At 43.2% G+C, this 21,959-nt stretch overlaps 1 protein-coding gene across 2 annotated transcripts in view; it reads right to left on the bottom strand.

Annotated features, from left to right (window-relative positions):
• CA8 (carbonic anhydrase 8) overlaps positions 1–14,814 on the bottom strand; it is a 101,363-nt gene extending 86,549 nt beyond the window's left edge. For both annotated transcript variants that reach the window (XR_007458509.1, XM_049633375.1), the window contains exons 1-3: positions 14,304–14,814; positions 13,033–13,224; positions 1,899–2,023 (exon numbers count right to left, since the gene is read on the bottom strand). Coding sequence is in view for 1 of the 2 variants with exons in the window: in XM_049633375.1 (XP_049489332.1) it covers positions 1,899–2,023; positions 13,033–13,224; positions 14,304–14,403 (417 nt within the window). In the remaining variant the exon portion in view is untranslated. The remainder of the gene's footprint in view (positions 1–1,898; positions 2,024–13,032; positions 13,225–14,303) is intronic.
• Between the last annotated feature and the right edge of the window lie 7,145 nt (positions 14,815–21,959).

Here is a 21,959-nt window from a genome sequence, read left to right as displayed (position 1 = left end):
ACATACTGTTTTCCCTCCATCCTTAAAACACTTAATATTTCACTTTTAAGACTTGAGTCTTTTTTAATGAAATGGTTATCCTCAGATTCCAAAGGGATTTTTTTTGAAGTTTACTTATTTATTTTGAGAGAGAGAGAGAAAGCGAGGAGGGGACGGGCAAAGAGAGAGGCAGGGAGAGAATCCCAGGCAGGCTCCGCACTGTCAGTGCAGAGCCCAACATGTGGCTCCAACTCAAGAAACGGGAGATCGTGACCTGAACCAAAATCAACAGTCGGACACTTAACCCAGGAGCCCCCGAAGAGACTTTTTAAAAATGATAATTAGGGGCGCCTGGGTGGCTCTGTCAGTTAAGCAGCCGACTTCGGCTCAGGTCACGATCTCACCGTCCGTGAGTTTGAGCCCCGCGTTGGGCTCTGTGCTTACTGCTCAGAACCTGGAGCCTGTTTCAGATTCTGTGTCTCCCTCTCTCTCTGACCCTCCCCCATTCATGCTCTGTCTCTCCCTGTCTCAAAAATAAATAAAACGTTAAAAAAAATTTTAAAAAAAAATGATAAGTAATATCAAGAAGGCCTTCCTCTACCTTCATTCTTTGAAATACAAATATCACTTCCATAAATTATACAGTAGTGATTTCTAGTCACTAGGCTGGACTAGACACAGTGTCTAGCCATGTTCAATTCCATACTTAATTAAGGATGCGTGCAGTTGCGAGCAAGGAGAGAACTATGGGTCCTTATAGAAAGAAATATAAACAAGGCCTGGACCAACAGGGACATCACCTGCATTTCACAGAGACATACCTAGCAGTGGATTAAATGATGGGTGTGAAGAAAAGAATGAGAGGGAGACTTTTTCCCCAGGAGCTGTCTTAGCCACCTTGGGCCCAAGTCACCACAGGTGGCGTGACTTTCAACAAACACTTATTTCTCACAGTTCTGGAGATTGGGCAATCCAACGTCAAGAGGCCGACAGACCTGACGTCCCACTTCCTGGCTTATCGCCAGCCATCTTCTTGTTGCGTCCTCACATGGCAAGGAGCAGAGAAAGCAAGCTCTCTCTGGACTCCTATAAGGGCACTAATCCCGTTCATTAGGACTCTACCCTCCTGACCGCATCGAACCCTAATTACATCCAAAGCCCCCACTTCCTAATACCATCATATTGGGGGGTAGAGTTACAATATATGAACGGGGGCCGCGAATACTTCAGTCCATAAAGGAACCCATAGGATCAGTGAGAAAGACACCGTAGGCACTAAAGGTTATGACCCATGAGTGCCATGGCAGCAATCGATCAAGTACACTTGGAACACCAAAGAGGGAGAACTCATTCTGCTTAGGGAAGGAACTCAGAAAAACTCCCATGGAAGAAATGATACATCCACTAGGTATTGAAGAAGCAGCAGGAACCGACTAGGACAGTAAGTAAGGATGGAATTCTTCAGACAAAATGTCTAAAAATCTCTAAATGCCTAGGGTGAATAAAACCAATTTACCAATTTTAATCAGAGCTCAACTAGACTTTTGGCTAGTGCTGAGGTGCCCCCAAAAGTTACTGGTTTTCAGTTTATCATGTATTTATAGCATCTACAAAACTGACCTAGTGAATCTGCAGAGGCAGCAGAATTTTTAGAACAGTACCAATGCTGAAAGGAAACTTGTTAGTGTAGATTACCTTTACAGCCAGTTGCCCATGTGCATCCTTCAAGCTCACCAAAGTTCTTGGGAAGCGTCATCTGCTGCCCTGAGCTTACGTTTCCGTAAATACTTTATCATTTTAATATCAATTGATAAAATCCAATTGATGTGCAACTACTTCCAAACTAAACCATTCTCAGTAAATCATTGAACACTTTACATGAACAGTAAGAGTTTTACAAGAGGATTTGTTATTCTTACCTCCATGGGAAAAGCTTTGAAATTAACTGTGTGCTCAGAACCGCGCTGGTTTTCTCTCCCCCAATGAAATCTAACTTCATACAGTTCAAATTCATGCCCTTGAGGCAATGGACCTCCTGATAGAACTGAAAAAAGAAAATTAAGTTCTGTTTAATTACATCTCAAACATACTCATCAGTATAGCATTCTAAACATGGGGAACATTTTTTGCCAGAAAGCTCTCATGAGCTCTACAGATTGAATTCATACAGCCAAAATGAGAAATATATTCTAACTGTGGGATGCGCTTACACTATCATATCGATACTAGATTTGAGTCTAGTGTTGAGGTTTCCCCAAAAGTTACCGATTTTCAGTTTATCATCTATCCACAGCATCTACAAAACTGACCTAGTGAATCTGCAGAGGCAGCAGAATTCTTACAACAGTAAGTTCAAAACTGAAGTTCAAACACTGAAATACTTCGAAATGTTGCAGAACAGCAACTTCTTGTGTCTTTCAGGTAAAGGAGTAGACACAGAAAACACACAGTACCTACTCTCCCTGAGACTTACATTTAGCACACTGCTCAGGAGACAAGAATAGAATCTGTGCCTCAGACTGACCAATAATTTGTTATAAACCTGTCAATAAATTAAATCCATTAAAGATCATCCATTTGCACCAGACTGTCAATTTAAAAAGTGTAAGCTAACAAAATTTTCCATGAAAAGAATGATTATGGCCATATGATTTCTCAACAACAAAGTAACACCTGAAAAGCTATTTACCATTTTAGAACCACAGACATGCAAGTGAAATAAAATTATGATAGAATATTAACAATATTTAAAATGTCAACGTTTGGAAAAACGACATCAACATTTGTTCTACGGGGGCCGTGTCTCTATGTCTTATTTCCAGATATAACCCAGAACTTTGTCCCAAACAAGAGCACTCTAAGGATGATGAAAAGTACATTTGTGTAAGAACCTGTCTCGAAGCAATAACATACTTTCCTTAAACATTCCGTGACAGCATACGAAAAAACTTAGTTTATTACAGATGATCAATTTTGACATCAATGAAGGTTGTTTGCATTCTTCCTAAAAATAAATGTTAACTCTAGATGGTATTTGGCTAAGAATTGTAAGTTATTTTTACTCTTTCAGTTAGGAAGCTGAAAAAATTTACCTCTTCCCCCAAGAAGCAGTCTCTTTGAAAGAAATTAGCATTCACACTCGGGCCACCATTGTGAAGGAAGCAATGGTGCCCAAGGATGAGTGCCACACAGAGGGACAGTTCTGCTGTCCATCCTTACCCTAAACCTCAAAGGAGAAGTAAGGGAGTTGGTGCAGCATTATTCGTTTGGCTGGTTGTTCATCTAATAACTTGGTTCTAAAAACATGTTAGGGCTTCTGACATCCAGTACGTGTAATACAGCCAGAAGGCATAAATTAGAAGGAAGAGCAAAGGGAAAACAAAAGACAGAGACAGGTACAGATGGGGAAATGCGGCTGCCACGCAAACGAGTGCCGTGAAATCCTTACCAAAAGTACCCTATAAACTTGGTTTTAAGCTTTCTACCAGCTCAAAGAAGAAAAAGAGCTATCAGCAGCAAAACACCATGATAATTTTCCAAGGATGTACACCTCACAACCAGCGGGGAAGGGAAGTGAGACACATGGTCTTTAGGAGAACACTACCTGGCGCGATTTTAACGTTTTCCTCACACTTGGTCTTATTTTAAATCGTACAACAAATCAGAAGGGTCAGTCGGTGTTAATCATCCCCATCGACAGGGGAGAAAACGTGGCCAAGAGGAGCAAAGTGTGACCAGCCCTGGGCACCCAGCTAGCTAGCAAACTTCAGGAGCCTGGGACTCCACTCTTCTGATCCACATTGCCCACTGATACAGGACAGGGGGACCCAAATCTCTGCATCTGTTTGCAGGAACTAAAAAAAAAAAAAAAAAATGAGGTCTTTAAGCTTGGATTTCTAAGCTGCAGTCCTTCTTTTGAGAACTACTACACCTCATCCTATTTTCCAGAACCATCAAAAAAGAAAATGTAAATACATAGATCACAAAGGTTTACAGATGTCCCAAACTGCAGAGCAAGTGCATGGCATCGTGTCCAATAACCCATCCATGCTGTGGATGAAATGCTTCTATTTCAACCACCATGCCACAGTTTGTGAATAAAAATCATTCCTTTCCCTTGGCTGTCCAATGCTGGTCTTGAGAAAAACCAGGAAGGAAGTCTGGGCTGTACCCACTCCCAAAGGTGGAATGTACCCCACCTCCTAAACCAAAAAGAATAAATGGGAAAAAGCTTCTGGTACGTCCCGTGCCACACCCCAGCCTGCATCATCAGAGCTAGAAAACATACCCCTCACCATGCACAGCTACAGCCCGACCTGAGGCCTGGTGGGGGGAGACGGGTGTTCTCTCACTCTCTACTCTTTCAATAGAAGGCAAAAATGGTCTTAGAGGAGGCTTAGCTCCACGTTGCTAAAGAAAAAGAAAGGGTAGCATCGTGAAATGAAGCACATGTGAAATGGGAAAGAGGATTTTAAAAAATCTTTCCCCAAAACCTCTTTTCAGGGCGCACTCACACACACACACACACACACACACACACACACACACACACACGCAGTGTTTCTGAACTGTTACAGGGCAGTCCACCAATACTCTCCTATAGAAAAAGAGGAAACGGACCTTGAGTGATTTCAGGGGACCAAAATACAACCTCCATCTGATCGATGCCTGGTATTTCTTCAACAGGAATGAAAGTCTTTAGTTTGAAACTTGAGGACAGAGCTGATATTTTGATCTGTGTCTTCACAGGGAGAAATTCCAGGCCCCCGGGGGTTTATTTACTCATCCTTTCAACTAGTATTCTTATACCAGGTACCATATTAAATACTTAAGATACCCTATGATAAAACCGACAAAATTCACTAGTCCCCTGGGTCTTACATTCTATTGGATAAAATGCAAATTCATGCATTAATGCTGAGTATGTGGTATTTAGTCCCTACCTGGCAGGTTTGTTAGCTGTGAAGTCACTATGTTCAATAAAATTATAATGAAACAAGAGCCTCATGGGTCTTACATTCTATTGGGTTGAAAATAAACACAAAGGAGGGAAGCATTTTGCCCAGGCCTGGTCCCCAGGGAGGGGTGACAAAGACGCAGCTTTCGGCCAGCACTCGGGCCCTGGGTACCTTTCGCTTTTGCTGCAGATGAATAATCCAAAGTCAAACCACACTAAAATCACAGGGCTGTGCAAAGCCATAAAAAATGACAAAATACTGACTTCAGAATTTTATGAGGTGCCAAGTAAAAGCATTACCTGTTCATCCCCCAAGAATGATTGCATCTATAGACTAAAAATAAGTAGTAGCTCTGTTTTACCCATTTGGCAACATCCTCTTATTCTCCCTTTTCCCAGCCTATTTTTTCATAAGGAAACTAGTCATAGCAAAAGCGGTATACTCTCCTTACATTTATGTGTATCAAATTTTGCTGAGTGATATTCTGTCACCACGTGGCAGGTTTATTAGTTGTGATGTCATTATGTTCAATAAAATTACACCAAAACAACATGAAACTCACACTGATGACACATTGCATTTCCTTAGAATAGCACACTCGTGGAAAGAATATAAAATAAACCATGCAATTGCCACCGTCTGCATTTTCTCTAATAGGCATGGCTATAATGCTTATCCACATAAAAAGCGCTCCTTTCAGAAGCCTCTGCAGAATTTGAGAATCCCATAAAGACATGATATAGAAGCATTTACCCAAGTCCAACTAAGCTTCCACAATCCTCTGCCGAAAACAAATTTTCCAGACAGTTCAAAGGCTATTGATCAAGGCTTATTCCCCGTCATTTCATTTGAGTTTAACACACGTTTTGAGATACACTCCATGCCCAGCCCCGTGCTGACCACCAAGAATCTCAAAAGAAGGACATAGGCTCAGGGCTAGCAAGACATTCTCAGTGCTTCGTGAACTTAATACTGTAGTTTAAACAGATTACATCAAAAGCAGTAAGAGAAAGCGCCAAGGAACCGGGAAGATACCAAGCGACAGCCACGCCAAAACCAACGGGGCGTCAGAAAGTCATGGAACGCTTTCCAGAGGAGATAACTAAGCAGAGTCTGGAAGATCAAGCCGAGAGAAGTGAGCGAGTACATTCCAAGCGGCCAGAAGAGGCTGAGAAACCCTGAGTGTGTTTCAAGAGAAAAAAGGTAGGCTTCAAGATGTGAGCCCCGGGAGGGGACTTGTAGGCTATACCTAAGAGCTGGAGTTTATCACAGAGGGAATCACTGATAACTTTTAAGCAGAGAACTAATATTTTTTTGCCCTTTAAAATATTACTCCCATACCTTCCTGCACAGTGGACCATCAAAGGACAAGCCTAAGTGGCTGGCTGTCCCAGCTCAGGCAGACACGGTGAGGCCAGGAGACAGAGCCTGCCAGAGCCTTATCTCTAACACGGAGGGAAACCCATGTTAATGGTCCCTGATGTGTCCCCCAAAGGATCTCAAGACCCAAAGAGCCCATTCTCAACAGGTCTACCTGTTTGTACCCAAACAAACAGCTCATTCTCGACAGGTCTGAAGGTTTCATAACCTCAGTTTAAATTTTAAGGAATCCAAAAGGTAGTCATAAAACATTCCAAAAGTAGTATAAATTAGTTCTTTTTTAGCATTTGAAGGCGTAAATGCAAAAATCAATTATTTTATGGTCTTTAGCTTTTAACCTACACTTTCATTTCATATTAAAGAACAAATATCATCAGCTTTTAAGAGTGGATGTAACATTGACAGTAGGGGGAGGAGGCCAGTTAGGTTGCTCTGTATAAGCAAAGTGAGACAGATTAAGGCAATTTTCCAGGTGATGCAAGACCCCCAAAGTTAGCTAATAATAAGTATAATCAGAAAGAAATTCAACCCTGACATCCCTATAAATAAACGATACAGAGCCACTTCCTAAGTGAAAATAACTTAAAGATATTTTTGACAACTTCATCTTTAAATCAGCAAGGCTGTTAAGAAGCACTATAAAAAGTTGTCATGTTTTTTTGGGGGGGGGGGGAAGCATGATTGACAATAAAAGTAATCTAGTCTAAATTTAATATTGAGAATTATAAAAGACCCAGAAGTAAAATTTTCTTTATTAAGGTTTCTATAATAAGTTACTGCGAAGGGTACAAATGACCTGTCCTGATTAGCAATCTCTCCCATACTGACGGCCCGTTAAAAATGTCATTACCCTTAACACACTGTTTGTCGTCAGAAGGAAAGACATTCTATTCCAGAAGCTTGGCCAGTCTCACGCTTTTTCGTGACTTAAGTATTAAACCACTCAGGCTATAGAAATCTACAGTGCTATTTTTATACTTAAGCTACTTTTCATACCGCTGTAAGATGTCTGATTTTAATTTGTGCACACTAAACGTTACGATTCCTGCAGTACAGGGATTCCCGTGTCCTACAGGGAAATGGAGCCGTCTATGTGGCAGCCTCAGTAAAATGCCCCATAGTCAGGAGACAACAGGACCTGGAATGTGGTGCTCGGCTCAACCCACGTTAGAAGGCACTCTGTCACCTTGAAATATGCACAAAGGGTGAAGCACAGTGACAGGATCCAAAGTGTGGTCCAGTCACAGGGGCTCCACCCCAGCGCACGTCTCTGACGATTCCCATCTTTGCCATTTCACGGAATCAGTCACCGAAGCCCCGTGGATGGCATCTCAGAACCACCCCCCCGCCCCCGCCCCTTGTCACCCCTGCCTTTCCAATGGCACTCCCAACACAGCAGCTGCTTTGGTTAACTTAATCTCTTGTGATAACTTTCAAACTGGCTCCCGACCTCTCCCAGATCCCATCTTACTTGGTATGGCCGGGTTAATTTTCCTAAAACATATTCTACAGAGGAAAAAAAAAAAAAAAAAAAGGTTATACTCTTTACACCTGGCTCCAGATCCCTCATGAGTTTGCTCCAACACAGCCACTCCATTTATAGATTAATCTCATTTAACACGAACGAATCTTTTCTTTCAGTTATACTTCAGGATTCACTTCTCCTCATCCAACGTCTACACCTTCCCATATATCCTATGTCCTTTCTGCTTACTGCCCTCTCTCCCCATACACATTCCAATAATCCCAATCCAAAGGCTCTTCAGTCTTTGTGTTTTCTGCAAATGCTACTTCCTGAGCCAATCCTCCCCTAATAATGTCAGCCAAAAATAATCTCTTCCTTACACCTATCTTTCATGATCCGCCACTGCAAACTTCTTTTTTAAACGTTTACTTTTGAGAGAGAGGGGAGAGAGAGCATGAGCAGGGGAGGCGCAGAGAGAGAAGGAGATAAGAGTATTTGATTCGGGCTCTGCACTGAGAGTGGAGAGCCCGATACGGAGCCTGAACCCATGAACCGCGAGATCACGCGTGACCTGAGCAAAAATCAAGAGTCAGGTGCTTGACCAACTGACCCACCCAGGCACCCCCACCACTGTATGCTTCTTGAAGGCAGGGTGCAGGCCTGATTTATATTTACCCAATCCAAGAAGGGTAATACCTTACAAAAAAGGTAAAACAAAGATTGCCACCTGCACCTTGGCAGGCCAGATAAAACCAGCGTGAGAAGCCAATGCATACTGCTGAGTGAAAGAACGAAAGAAGCCAATGTAGGATCCCAACTAGATGACATCCTCAAAAATGCAGAACTACAGTGAAGGTAAAAAGATACTAACACAATTCTTAGGCCCATTCCTAAATATGAATAAAGAGCCAGAGATAACTAGACATTTGCGAAGAACACTCATCTTAAAAACAGAGACCAAACAAATAGAAGAAAGAACCCAGAATAAGCGGAGACATAGAACAGAAAAAAAGCAATAGAGGAAAGAATGGAGAAAGAGCCTGCATTTATGAAATAATTTTCAGAAGGTATACTTGGTCAACTAAAAAAAAAAAAATCATAGAATAAGCATTTTCTTATTAAAAATGTAAGAGCAGGGGCACCTGGGTGGCTCAGTTGGTTGAGCGTCCGACTCTTGATTTCCGCTCAGGTACTGATCCCATGGTGTGTGGGTTCGAGCCCCGCATTGGGCTCTGATGCTGACAGCATGGAGCCTGCTTGGGATTCTCTCTCTTACTCTCTCTCTCTCTGCCCCTCTCTCATGCAAACATTCTCTCTCTCCGTCTCTCAAAAATAAACTTTAAAAAAATATAAGAGCAGAAATGAAAATTTTAATAGACCGAAAGACATAAGTTGAGGAAATCTACCAGAGAGCAGAACAAAAAAATCAAGAATAAGAGTTACAAAAGAAGAAAATAAAGAAAAAACAGAAAACTTATTAATAATGTAAGAAAAGAAGGTATACTTCGACAACTAAAAAAAAGTCATAGAATAAGCACCTTTTTTTTTTTATAATGTTCATTTTTGAGAAAGAGAGAGAGACAAAGAGCACAAGCAGGAAAGGTAGAGAGAGAGGGAGACACAGACCCAAACCAGGTTGCAGGCTCTGAGCTGTCAGCACAGAACCCAACACGGGGCTCAAATTCATGAGCCTCAAGACTATGACCTGAGCTGAAGTTAGATGCTTAACCAACTGAGCCACCTAGGCGCCCCAGGCACAATTTTCTTAGAAGTTAAAAATGTTGGAGCAGAAATGAAAAGTTTGATAGAAAGACTGAAAGATATAAATTGAGGAAATCTACCAGAAAGTAGGACAAAAAAAAAAAAATAGGACTTACAAAAGAAGAAAATAAAAAAAAGCAGAAAACTTATTAAATAATGTAAGAAAATTTCTAAAAAATGACAGACACAATTCTTCTGAGCAAAAGGCACACCAAGTACCCAGGACAGACACACACACGGTGTCCAAACATTTAGCCCTCACATGCCCTTCTTCCCAGGAAGTTACTGGAAGATAGACCACAGGAGGGAATAAACCTAGAAACTCCCTGAAATGAGGGATCAACCTCAAAAGTGGATGCCCAGCATCCAGGAAACATGGGATTGGACACAAGAGACCAGCAAAGGAACTCTCTAGGCATAAGGTGCAGGCAGCTGCAAGTGACGGGTACAGGGCAGGCCTCGAGAGCATGCGGCCCAAGTGGGGCAGAAGAAGGGAGGAGAGGCCTCCAAGGGAGGGTGGAAGGACCTCTTGATGATCTGCCATCTGTCAAGAGTCTGGAAATGAAATCATGAGAGATAAAGATGCAATTAAATAAATAAAAATGCATGAACTCCAGGGGAGAAAAACTCCATATTGTTCAATAAAGGAAACGGAATCTAGTCTCAGCTGGAAACAACAGCCACACACTCGTAATGATAAAAAAAAATAACGCAGGGGCGCTGGGGTGGCTCAGTGGGTTAAGCATCTGACTCCGACTCAAGTCATGACCTCGTGGTCTGTGAGCTTGAGCCCTGCATCGGGCTCTGTGCTGACAGCTTAGAGCCTGGAGCCTGCTTCGGATTCTGTTTCTCTGTCTCTGTCTGCTCCTCCCCTGCTTGTGCTGTGTCTCTCTCTCTTTCTCAAAAATAAATAGACATTACAAAAAAAAATTTTTTTATTAATGCATATTCTTTAAATAAAAATTGCAATTTAAGTATACAGGGACAACAGAGGGGCAAAACCACAATGGGGGAGGAGAATAAGAGAACCAGCCTCATTCTCCATAGCAAGGAGTCCATGGAGATCTTAAATGTCAAAGCATGACAGTATATACGTATCCGTAAAGGATGAAGGAGAGAGCAGGAGAAATGGCTAAGAGCTAAAAGTGGCCGTCACCAGGGCAAAAAGTATTTTTTTGCGGGGGGAAGGGTATAACCAGGGAGAGAGAGAAACATGTAGTACTAGTCAGCTATTTAAATTACAGCTATGTTCTATTTTGATACAGATAACACTTGAATTAAATAAATAAATGACAGGGTGTTCGGGGCTTACAGACTACTCCTTTGAGAAGCTCAAATATCCTAGGAGGGAAAAAATGGTCCAGACATGGTATTTTTTTTTTTTTTTGGTTGTTACTTGTTTTTTAAGTTTGAGAAATACTAAAAAGGAGGAAACAAGGAAGAAATTGTTATGGCAGCAAGGAGACAGGGCATCTAAAGGAGAAAGCTCCCTAAGGAGGCAGGAGGAAAGGGTGTGGAACATGTGTCTCCAAATTAGGCTAGGACAGCCATACAGAGAGCTCTGCCCGGCTGGTCAGGAGTCAGGGGTGGAAGGTGGAGGGACCCTGAAAGGGAAAATCTTGCGGGTAGAGAGTTGAGACACTGCTTGATAGTGTCTGTTCTGGGCTAAGAGAGGGGGCCAAGAAAAATCGTGAAGGGACCAGAAGGAAATGTTAAATTCAATTCCATCATGTTAAATTGGCTCTAACAGCAGAGTATTTGTACTCAGCCATCCCTCTATGCTCCCATATTTCATAACACTTCCACTAGCATTTACACTAATGCTTTAAAGAATTGTGTTTTGGGGTGCCTGCATGGCTCAGTCGGTTGAGCGTCTGACTTCAGCTCAGGTCATGACCTCACGGTTTGTGAGTTCAAGCCCCGCATCGGGCTCTGTGCTGACAGCTCGGAGCCTAGAGCCTGCTTCGGATTCTGTGTCTCCCTCTCTCTTTGCCTCTCCCCCGTTGTGCTGTCTCTGTCTCTCTCAAAAATAAATAAACATTAAAAAAAGAAAATTTAAAGGATCGTGTTTTTCACTAAACTATGAATCCTGGAGAAGAGTCTTATCTATTTGTATACAACCTATACTCACTCACCACAGTGCTGATGTGCAATGCATTTTTGTTGTATAGATTTATAAATGTTTATTTCCAGAAATACCAAGGCATGTCAACATACCAATACACATTTATTATTACCTTCAAATGTTTTTCATAAACCAGAACAGTCAGCATTTAATAACTGTACTGTGTTCTTAAAAAGTACCACATAATGTCTCTCCTGGATACCCTCCCCCACAAAATCTTACTTAAATCCAAATTTATATCTGAAGCGGTTTCTCTTTGACTACATATAGTAACACCTACAATCTGTTTGATGATGTCCATACCTTCACCAAACTCAGAACAGCAGGGAAAACTACATCCATCTGTGACTAGCTCATGGACTCTAAATTAAAGTTCAGGAACATTCACAATGAGTTAAAAAAAAAAGGGGGGGAGGGGGGGCACCTGGGTGCCTATGTGGTTTAGCGTTCGAACTTTGGCTCAGGTCATGATCTCGCAGTTGATGAGTTCAAGCCCCGCATCGGGCTCTGTACTGACAGCTCAGAGCCTGGAGCCTGCTTCCAATTCTGCGTCTCCCTCTCTCTCTGCCTCTCCCCTGCTCATGCTCTGTCTCTATCTCAAAAATAAAGATAAACATAAAAAAAAAAATCCACCATTGGAAATCAGTACCTGCCCTGCCAAATAATAAACCCAAAGATTTTATGGGTTGAAATATAAAATTTATTAATTCGGAATTAATTTGGGCACAGAGGATCTCTGCTCATTAGTATTTCCTAGCATTTCAACATACTCTAATTTTATATTCTTACCGAGAAATACAACTATTATTCACTAAGAAAAACATTAATATGCATGCTAATTTTTCAAAATTCTTCTTTCCTCTCTCCTACATTTAAGCCAACTTTCTTGACAATTTCCAACACCCTTTCCACAAAACATTTCAGATCCATCTCAGATGAGTTCAAAGGGGAGGGGAAGGATTAAAAATAAAAACAGGAGTTTTGTTGGCCATTTAAGTCTTTTACTAAGTTTAGAGATGTTTTTGATTGCTATTAGTTGAAGTTCTTCTTGTCACATTCATATAGTAGAGAAAATTAATTTGAAAAGTTTATCCTGAATGCCAGATTAGGTAAAAAAAAAAAATCCTAATCTTTAGTTTCACCAAGCAGTGAAAGAAGAGAATAATTATCTGAACGAGTTAAGTCAAACAACAATTTAGGACAAAATGCAAATTAGTACACCTGCATATACTTTTCCTCAAATCCCACCAAGTTTAAGTCGACCGACTAAGGGTGTTCCAGCAAGATCATACAACACAGAACAACCAAACTGCCATCTTCATTATTTCATCCTTTTATCCTTTCAAAAATGTTTTCTAATATACCTGATTTTGACTTCAGGATAACCTGAATGGTATGTCCATCATTGGTCACTTCGCAGTCTCGGCAGACCACATAATTTGGGGAGAGGCGGACATCCAGAAGTGAGGGGTCATATCTAGCTTCTCTTGAGTTTAGGTTAATGGGAGACTGGTATTCCCCATTAGCATCGGGAAACACCAAGCCCCACTCCACACCTAAGGACAAAATGAAGCAAATTTAGAACAGGTTTTAAAAAGTTCCGTAAAATTTAACACGCAAAGGCTAGTTTAAACACTGTTTATGGTCCTTGACGGATGAAATACGATAAATGTGGAAGAACTTCTGCATTCATATTCCGAATGATCTAAAGCTATCAAATACATACATAAAATCCCGGACTAACAAAATAGCCTATTTGTATTTGTCCACATAGATGTAATCCTTTATGACTCTAGGAAGTCTAGCTCATCTTTAAGTGATTAAAAAAACAGTAATTCCACAAAATTTTTTTCTGCTCATGAGTTCAATTACATGCACTACTGGGGAAATACCTGTAACTCAACTTGCTCGAGGAGAGCCAAAAACCACTAAATCTGATGCTAGTGAATGAACACCTCTTTAACAGAATGCAAAGATGGTCATTTCGAAGTGGATATATGTACGTATACCCACACCTATATCTTCACGCAATACAGACTCATATTCTCTTTCCCTATTTTATAATTAAAGTCAAAAATTCCACATCTGTTTCAACACCAGCCCCCGTGGTCACATGTATGAGGACTCCTACATCTTCCGGGATAAATGTAGCAAGCAAAACTTTTTAAAAAGTCAGCCCCCTTCGGACCACACCCGCTGACCGAGCTTGAAATCCAGGCCTTCTTTAGAAAGAGCTGAACACTGTTAGTTTCCTTCACGAACGGAGGGGCGGCAAGGACACTTTCTGCCCGTAGGGTGGTCGCGGCAGCACCGTGCACCCGAAGGTGCTGAGCGACACGTAACGCCGCTCTTCGCGGGCCCTCGGCGCGCGCACAGAAGTGTTCCGGGGCGGCCGAAGGCTGGCCCTCCAAACCGCCGCAGGTGCCAGCCGCCGCGGGGCAGGAAGCCGGGCTCCCCGACGCGAACGCGGACGGCGGGCACGCCCTCTCTCCTGGAGCCACTTCCACCAGTGGAGCGGGTGCGCGCGACAGACACGCACGTGGGAGAGCGGGGCGCAGCGGGGACCCCGCGCTCGGCGGGACGCACGCGCGGCGCCCGGGACCCCGGACACCCCGCCCGACGCGCGGCCGGTTACCTTCTTCGTAGCCCCACTCCACCCCCTCCTCCTCTTCCTCTTCATCCTCCTCCTTCTCCGGGAAGGCGACGGAATCTTCGATGAAGCTCAGGTCAGCCATGGGAAGGCCGTGGGTCCCCTCGGCGCTCTCGCGCCGCCGCAGGGAAGCGGGCAGGAGTGGGACCGTGAGCGCGTGTGAGGGCGCGCGTGCGAGGGTGCGGGTGAGCCAGTGGGGGTGTGGGCGCGCTCGTGGGGGCGTGAGCGCGCGAGGCGGGCGCGGGCGCGGGGTGGGCGCGGGCCGAGCCGGACTTTTCGGGCGGCGGGCGCTGCGAGAGCGTCCCGAGTCCCCGCGGAGCGCGAGTGGAGCCGCGGCTCCGGGAGCGGCAGCCGGTGAATTATAAACCGGACGGGGGCGTGTCTGGTACGGGAGGATCCGCCCCGCTCGCTCCGTGGCCCCCGCGCAGGGGGGCGGACGGCGGGGAAAGGCCTCGGGGCTGCCGGGCCCCACCAGGGAAACTGCAGAAGCCCCGCCCCCTACCTGCGGCGTCGCCTCCCCGCGGCCGGCTCTCCCACGCTTTACCTTCCAGGAGCACGCGAGTCACCCAGGGCCTGCCCTCGGGCTCCCCCGCGTGCGGGGCCTTGACCCGGGGCTTTCGACCTCCGTCTAGTTCATTTAGGCTTTACTGCAGGAAATGCCCAAAAGAAAAAAGGTAGGGGAGGAGGTCGGGGAGAGGCGAGATGAATTGCCTTGAGTAGGAGAAAGAGAGGACTGGGAGACCTCAAGAAAAAAGTTTCCCACTCCCGATCTTTATTATTGGCGGTTTACTATATAATTCGCCCTTGAAGGATGACGGAAACGGGAATGGAAAAATTCCCGAGAAACTTGTAGTTCCTACAACCATTTCGGACAAAATTGTTTTAATCTAGAGAAGTAAATATAATCCGGGGAATTTTTTCCATTAAAAAAAAATTATCTCAAAAGCAAGAGTAGTGAAAAGCAATAAAGAAAGGGCGTGTGGTTTTACTTTCAGAGTCTGGGGTGCTGCTGCAGGCGCAGCTTGCTGTGCACACCGCTCCCAAAATGCCTCGTGAAATCATGTAAATAATGAAATGCACACATTGCGTAACAGGAACTTGCCTGCTCCGTAGAGGTCCCATTGTTACCTTACACGTGCTTCCCAATGAGTTCATGCCTTCGGCCCCCTGTTTCAATGCATTTTAAAAGCCCAAGCTAATAACCCCTGAGCAGGTTAACTCCATATTTTTAGAAAGTGTACATACATAAGTTCAGAATTGATCCGTAAGCAAAATGTGTTTTTATATGCTCTGTGCGCGCACCAAAATGTCTGTTAGCAGTTTGAGTAGCTGGTTCCTAAATCATAGCATCCACGACGCAAAGTATTAACCATTTTCACCGAAGTGCTTCTAAAAGGAACATTCCGTTTCTCTTTCCATTGTTGAATACCTTTTCACAATGCCGACATTTTCCTTCACGTTTCTTGCTAGAAGTATGTTCACATGTTAATCAAATGCCGCAGCTAGTGGAACCTGTGGAAGATAAAATCATTTTGCCACCCTGAGCTCATGAGCAATGTGCATTCCCCTGCACCCCACACATGCACAGATGCCAAACTGTAGCCCTGTGTGACCACCAATTTCATTTAAAGCATCACATGAATTATGGAGATGTTTACCAAACCAGAGAACAGCAAATCACCATGGCAAAAAGGTCAGGGTTCCATGAGCAAACGGTGTGCCATGTTTACAGCAGATAGGCTGAAAGATTGGATTACCAATATTGAATTTTGCAGCTAATAGACCATTTTGTATATAGCCAACAATATATCACTATTTATAAATGCAGTTAACTACTAGACAAACATACATTTACCCATATTTATTCTTTCTGAATTATTCAGCATCATGTGTATAACACAGCTCCTCACCGCAAGCCTAGGATACCCTACCCAGCGACATACGAGCCATTACACTGTGCATCCAAATATTCAATTAACAGCCTTAATTGCTTTGAGACTGTGTGCTTCAGATTTCTGCTAATTAACAGCACCTTAAGACCTCTTCTCAGGTCCCTGTACTATATTATCACTAAAGATGGAATTTCTATTTCTAGCTATTATAAGGTATTTGTCACCATAAAACCTAAACACACAGACCGAAGATATAGGCCAATTCTTTGATTTATAAACTAGAGCAAGCACACCTAAATCTAATATCAGAGAATCTAAAAATATCCCTGCTCTATATTATGAACATAAGTACTCCACATACCCCTGCATGTAATTTTAAAATATTTCAACCTAATAGCATATTTGATTCCTTAAATGAACTTTCTATGGCTTGCTCTATAGTGTTTGCATAACTGAGGTCAAACCACATCAGTAGAACAATTTATTAAAACTAAGACCTGTATAACTATTACTATTTGATACTAAGAAAACAGAAATAGAAATAACTAAAAGGGACAAACTGATCTAGATGTCACAGGAACAAAGACGCACTAAGATGGCTTCACGGCATCCCTGACTTACACACCCCTCTCCTCCCAATCTCCCCCCATCCTTTGCCTACCTTACCCAGACTTCCTCCTTGTGTTGTTGAGTTTGGGCTCTAGACGAGTCATGAACAATTATTACATTCTTCTTGGGTACCTCTTATGCTCTGGGAGCACCTCAAGGACAGCGCTAACCTATGGATATCAAATGGCTTCTAACCAGATTGTAAATTTCTAAACTTCAGCAACCATGACTTTTGTTCCTTCCTGTGTACCGCTCTGCATTGTGCACTGTGGGAGAGCCCAAAATGAATAGCACTCTTTCTGCCCACAGAAATTCACAATCAGTCCCAAGAAATCTTGGGATGGGGGGCGGGGGATCAGTCAATAATTAACTATAATAAAGGCGATATATTTAATAGAAATGCAAACACCATTACATGCAAGGAAGATGCAATTCATACAGATGGGAATGATCAAGGAGAGTTTCTTGGAAAAGATGGCTTTTAAGGCAAATGAAAAAGGCTGAGTAGGATGTAGAAGGCAGTGAGTGAGCCAACAGCATTTTAAGCACAAGTAATGATACCAAATCACGAAGTGCTCTTTGTGGACCCACTTTTCCATTAAGTGTCTTCCGTGACCTGCCAAGACCAATCTAGATTACTCAGAAAAAGCATGCTTCAGTGGGATTGTGACTGGAGTAAGACCCTTCTTGGGTTTAGTTTGTCTGATTTTCGTTTTGTCAGTGAAGACATTGTTAACCTGAAAAACAAAACAGTCAGCCATTTTACCAGCAAAAATAGATTTATTCAGGAATATCAGAGAATTGCGATTCAGAAAAGGTAAGCTGTGGCAAAACCACACACAAGTCCAACAAACAAAGGAGAGGAACACTACTTTATGGAGAAAGAGGAGGTGGGAAGGGGTTGTTTTGAATGAAAGTCCATTGGAGAAAAGCGAAAGTTCAAGATGATAATGGTTTCTCATTGGCTGAGTTGCAAGGTGGTTCATTTCTTGTAGGAGATACAACGAACCATCAGTCCCTATCGGGGCCCATAATTTATGATTCTTTCCTGTGAACAGTTCTTCCATTCGAGTCTGTAATTGACAATTCTTCCTATGATAGACATTTGAGTGATGTCTCCCCCCGCTGTGCTCCCCCCTGGCTTCCCAACTCCATTTTAGTGAATTTTCCCTGGATTAATTTTTACAACATCAAAATTTTCCTCATTACGTATTTTGATGTCTGAAACTTTCAAGTTTTGCTTTGAGGCGAGAAGTTCTGATTCGTTCACATTTTTTACCTTACCAGATTAATCGCACATTTTGCCTACTTAAAGTTGTGTTAATCACCCTACCTTTGTTTGATCTCTCCTTGATCTTTTGTCTTCAGAACCATCAGCTTTCAGTGTTCAGGTTCTGGGTAGCCATGGTAGGTTTTATTATGGTTCCTTTCATTCTCTGCCCCTCTCTGTGAGATGGCACTTCACTGACCATAGGACCTGCTTTGACCAATTAAATACGCGTAAATGTGCACATGCCACTTCTAATAGAAGCCTTAGGAGTTGTCATGTGGTTCTACCATCCTGTCTGTCCCTCTGTCCCAAAAGTACCCAGTCTAAGAAAGCCACTACTTCTTCAGTCACTCTGGATCCTGGCACAAAAAAGACTCATAGATCAGAGCCACAGCCAACCAGAAGTCGACATGTAATGTCAGTGAGAAGTAAACATTTGTTTCATAAGCCACTAAAATTTGAGGATAATCTTTTACAGCAGCCTAGCATAACCTAGCTGCTACAGCAGCCCATCAGGTAACGGTGAGTTCAAGGGCAAGTTTCATCTCCTGAAATGCTTTCTGTCATCTTTTTCTTTAGCGTGGAAGAACCTCTCTGGCCTGCAAGGAAACTAAACACTGCAAAGCAGGGCCCGTATCCCACCACGCAAAGTTCGTAGGAGCCCCGGCCCTATCTAGGATCCTCACAATCTTACCACACGGTGCGAAAGCCCTTTTCCATGAGAAATGTGCCTCCTCTCTGAGTAAACATGGGTAGAACCCTCTTCCCTTGTCTGAGATCACAGCAGTTACTCATGGGCCCCTCCACCTAGAACCAAAATGGCTGCCGTTGGGCCGTGTGATCATTATATTGATGCTTCTCAAATCTACCTTTATTAGGAAGCAAAACCTTCTCTAGGGAACCTTCCAAGTATTCTGCCAAATGAAACTCCCACTCAAGTGGTTGAGCGCTTCCATATACCGTGTACAGATCTCGAGCCCTGAAATTAAGACTAAGTTGGAAGTATGTATCTTATAGCCATCTCCTCCAATGGACAATGAGCCCTCACGAGCAAAGAGTCCATCTGAATTCCTCTTTGTATCCCCCACGTAGCACATGGTAGGCACTTAGGAATTAGTTTCCTTGTGCCAGCAGCCATATGGTGACCCGATCAGCCTTTATAAATATATTAGTGCAATAAAAATTGTGATTACCATGGTAGAAGCTTTCAGGGAGCAGCAGGGCCACAAAAACAGGGAGTGATCAAGTTTACTTGGTGGCAGGTGTGTCAATAGGGGCTTCATGAAGGAAATGCCCTATAAATGGAAAGATAAATAAGTGTTCTTTTGCCCGCAGAAGGGAAAAGGAAGGGAGGCAAAATAGACATGCCGGTCAAGTGGAAAAATAAAGAACAAAACTTCAAATACAGAAGCCAGCACGGCTTGGACTTTTTGGTCAAGTTTGTTTTCTTTCTCTATGGTGTTAATAGAAGGTTTTCTGCGGTGCTAATAAAAAAGCAAAAATGACATGTTCAGATAAGGTATCTTTATGTTTGCTCTAAATTTCCTTTTCTAAAAGTCTCAAAATAACCTCGCGACATGAAATAAAATACCCAGTAGATGACATGCTTGAATGAGTATGACGTGGTATTGACAGAACAACAGCGTTGAAAACACGTGGAGACACAACAGCATCCGTCAGATGTTCGAACAGCCCCGTGGCCACATCCCTACTTTAGTTCCCACAGCAGCTCTGACACCTCACTCTGCCTTGTAACAGGCCATGAAGCTCCGGGACCTAAAGGGATGCCTGTTACACAAGATGACAAACCAATTCACAGGAAAGTAATCATTTGAGCACTGTGGTTGTCTCCAAAGATGGCTGCCACAGTTCTTGCCGTCCCCTTAAATCGGAGCTGGCTCTGTGACCTGCTTTGTACAACAGACGGTGAGAGAGTGACCCCGTACAGTTGTGGGCTTAGCCTTAAAGCGGGCTGACCAATTCTTTTGCTCTCAGAAACCAGTCATCATGGAAGAAACCCTCCCACCCTGAGCCCGCCATGCTGTGAGGAAGAGCAAGCTAGGTAGGCGATGACAGGTGGAGGAGGGGCTCAGAGGCACAGGTGCACGCCTAAAGCCCTCGGGGACCTTCCAGCCCAGCCTAGCTACCACCTGAAAGCTGGTAGTGACCCCAGCTGGCAGCATGTGTGACAGAAAAACCCTGCTTGAATTCCTGGCCCACAGAACTCTGAGAAATCATAATCACTGTTTCAAGCCACTAAGCTCTGGAGTGGTTTAGTAAGCAGCACGGAGAACTGAAGCAAGCACTTACCTATGTAGCAGATACTATGCAAAGCATTTCCCAGTGTTTCCTTTCATTCTCGGACGAGCTCCAATAATATCGCTTCATTTGCAGGTGAGAAAACCAAAGGCTCAGACTTGTCTACGGCCACAGACAGAGGGGGTGGGTGACCTGAGGTCTGTCTCTCGAACCCGTGCTCTGAGCTGCCAAATTTACTGCCTTTAGAGTTGGTGAAGTCGGCTAATGTGCTCCATCACCACCACCAGGAGAATGTGGGCTGTAGGAACAGTTAGGAATCAGACACCAAGGCACCTGGGTGGCTCAGTGCGTTAAGGGTCCAACTCTTGATTTCAGCTCAGGTCACGACCTCACAGTTGTGAGATCAATCCGCGTCGGGCTCCGTGCCAGGGTGGAGCCTGCTCGGGATTCTCTTTCTCCCTCTCCCTCTCCCTCTGCTCTCTAAAAAAGAAAAAAGAAAGGAAAAAGGAAAGAATCAAACACCAACTGAGGTGCACACTCCAGCCCTATTGCATCCTGCCTCTGAGCAAACTCAGACTCACAGCCCCAGGATTGATGTCTCTTGGTGGATGGCAGAGTCCTCTCTATTTAGCTGGCGATTTACTAATCATCTATTACGTATTAAGTGTGCCATGTGCTTTAGCTCATTAATTCATAATATGACAAAAGGTGTTTTCTTTATAGATGAAGAAACAGAAACTCAGAAATTAAGTGCTTTATCCATGATCACACAGCTAACAAATGGAAGAATTAAAATCTGAATCAAGTCCAACCAGCTCTACAGCCCAAGCTTATACCGTAACCCTCTCCCACCTCTCACTCAGACAAGTTTTAGCCACTATTGTAGCAAAAAGCCCATTCAGAGTGTCATTAGTCATTCACCCTTTCATGTTTACAACCAGCTCCCGATGGGATATGAATTAAGTGCCTACTTAGCAACCTAAAATACTACTCTTCGAAAACAGAAGGCATTCAAGATGCTCTATATTAAATATTTCTATTTCATAAAGAGTTTGTGTAATGAGGAGGAACCAGGGACACTGATGAAATACACAAAACAATAAACATTTCTAATGCTAATGGAGCACAGCATGTTTACATTATAATTGGAACCCCATCGATTAGCCTTCACTGACTATTACTTTTAGCAGAATTACCAGTGATGGAAGAGAAAATGTAGCTTTGTGCTGAGTACATGCTAAGCACTAAACAAGATTGACTGTGCTTTTAACTGGGCGTTAATTACCTAAGGGGCAGTAACATACAACATTCTAACTTGACAGTCTCCACCTTGACAAAGGAGATAACAGAAAAATAGACTAAAATTACAACATGAGAGATTTAGGTGAGACACAGTGATTACCAGATAGTCAGAACTATTTAAAGTGGTCCTCTCCAACAGTCTGATGGAAACACTTCTCTCATTAAATGCATTATTATTTAATGTTGAGAGACAGTATAGTATAGTATAGTACAATGGCTTTGTCGCTTAGTAAGTTTGATCGTGATCAGCTTATCTAACCTCTCTTTGCCTCAGTTTCCTCATCAATAAAATGGGAACAATAATAGTAC

This window comes from Panthera uncia, chromosome F2, assembly GCF_023721935.1.
Source record: "Panthera uncia isolate 11264 chromosome F2, Puncia_PCG_1.0, whole genome shotgun sequence".
In the NCBI taxonomy this organism is placed as follows: domain Eukaryota; kingdom Metazoa; phylum Chordata; class Mammalia; order Carnivora; family Felidae; genus Panthera; species Panthera uncia.
This window is presented reverse-complemented; position numbering and strand designations above follow the sequence as displayed.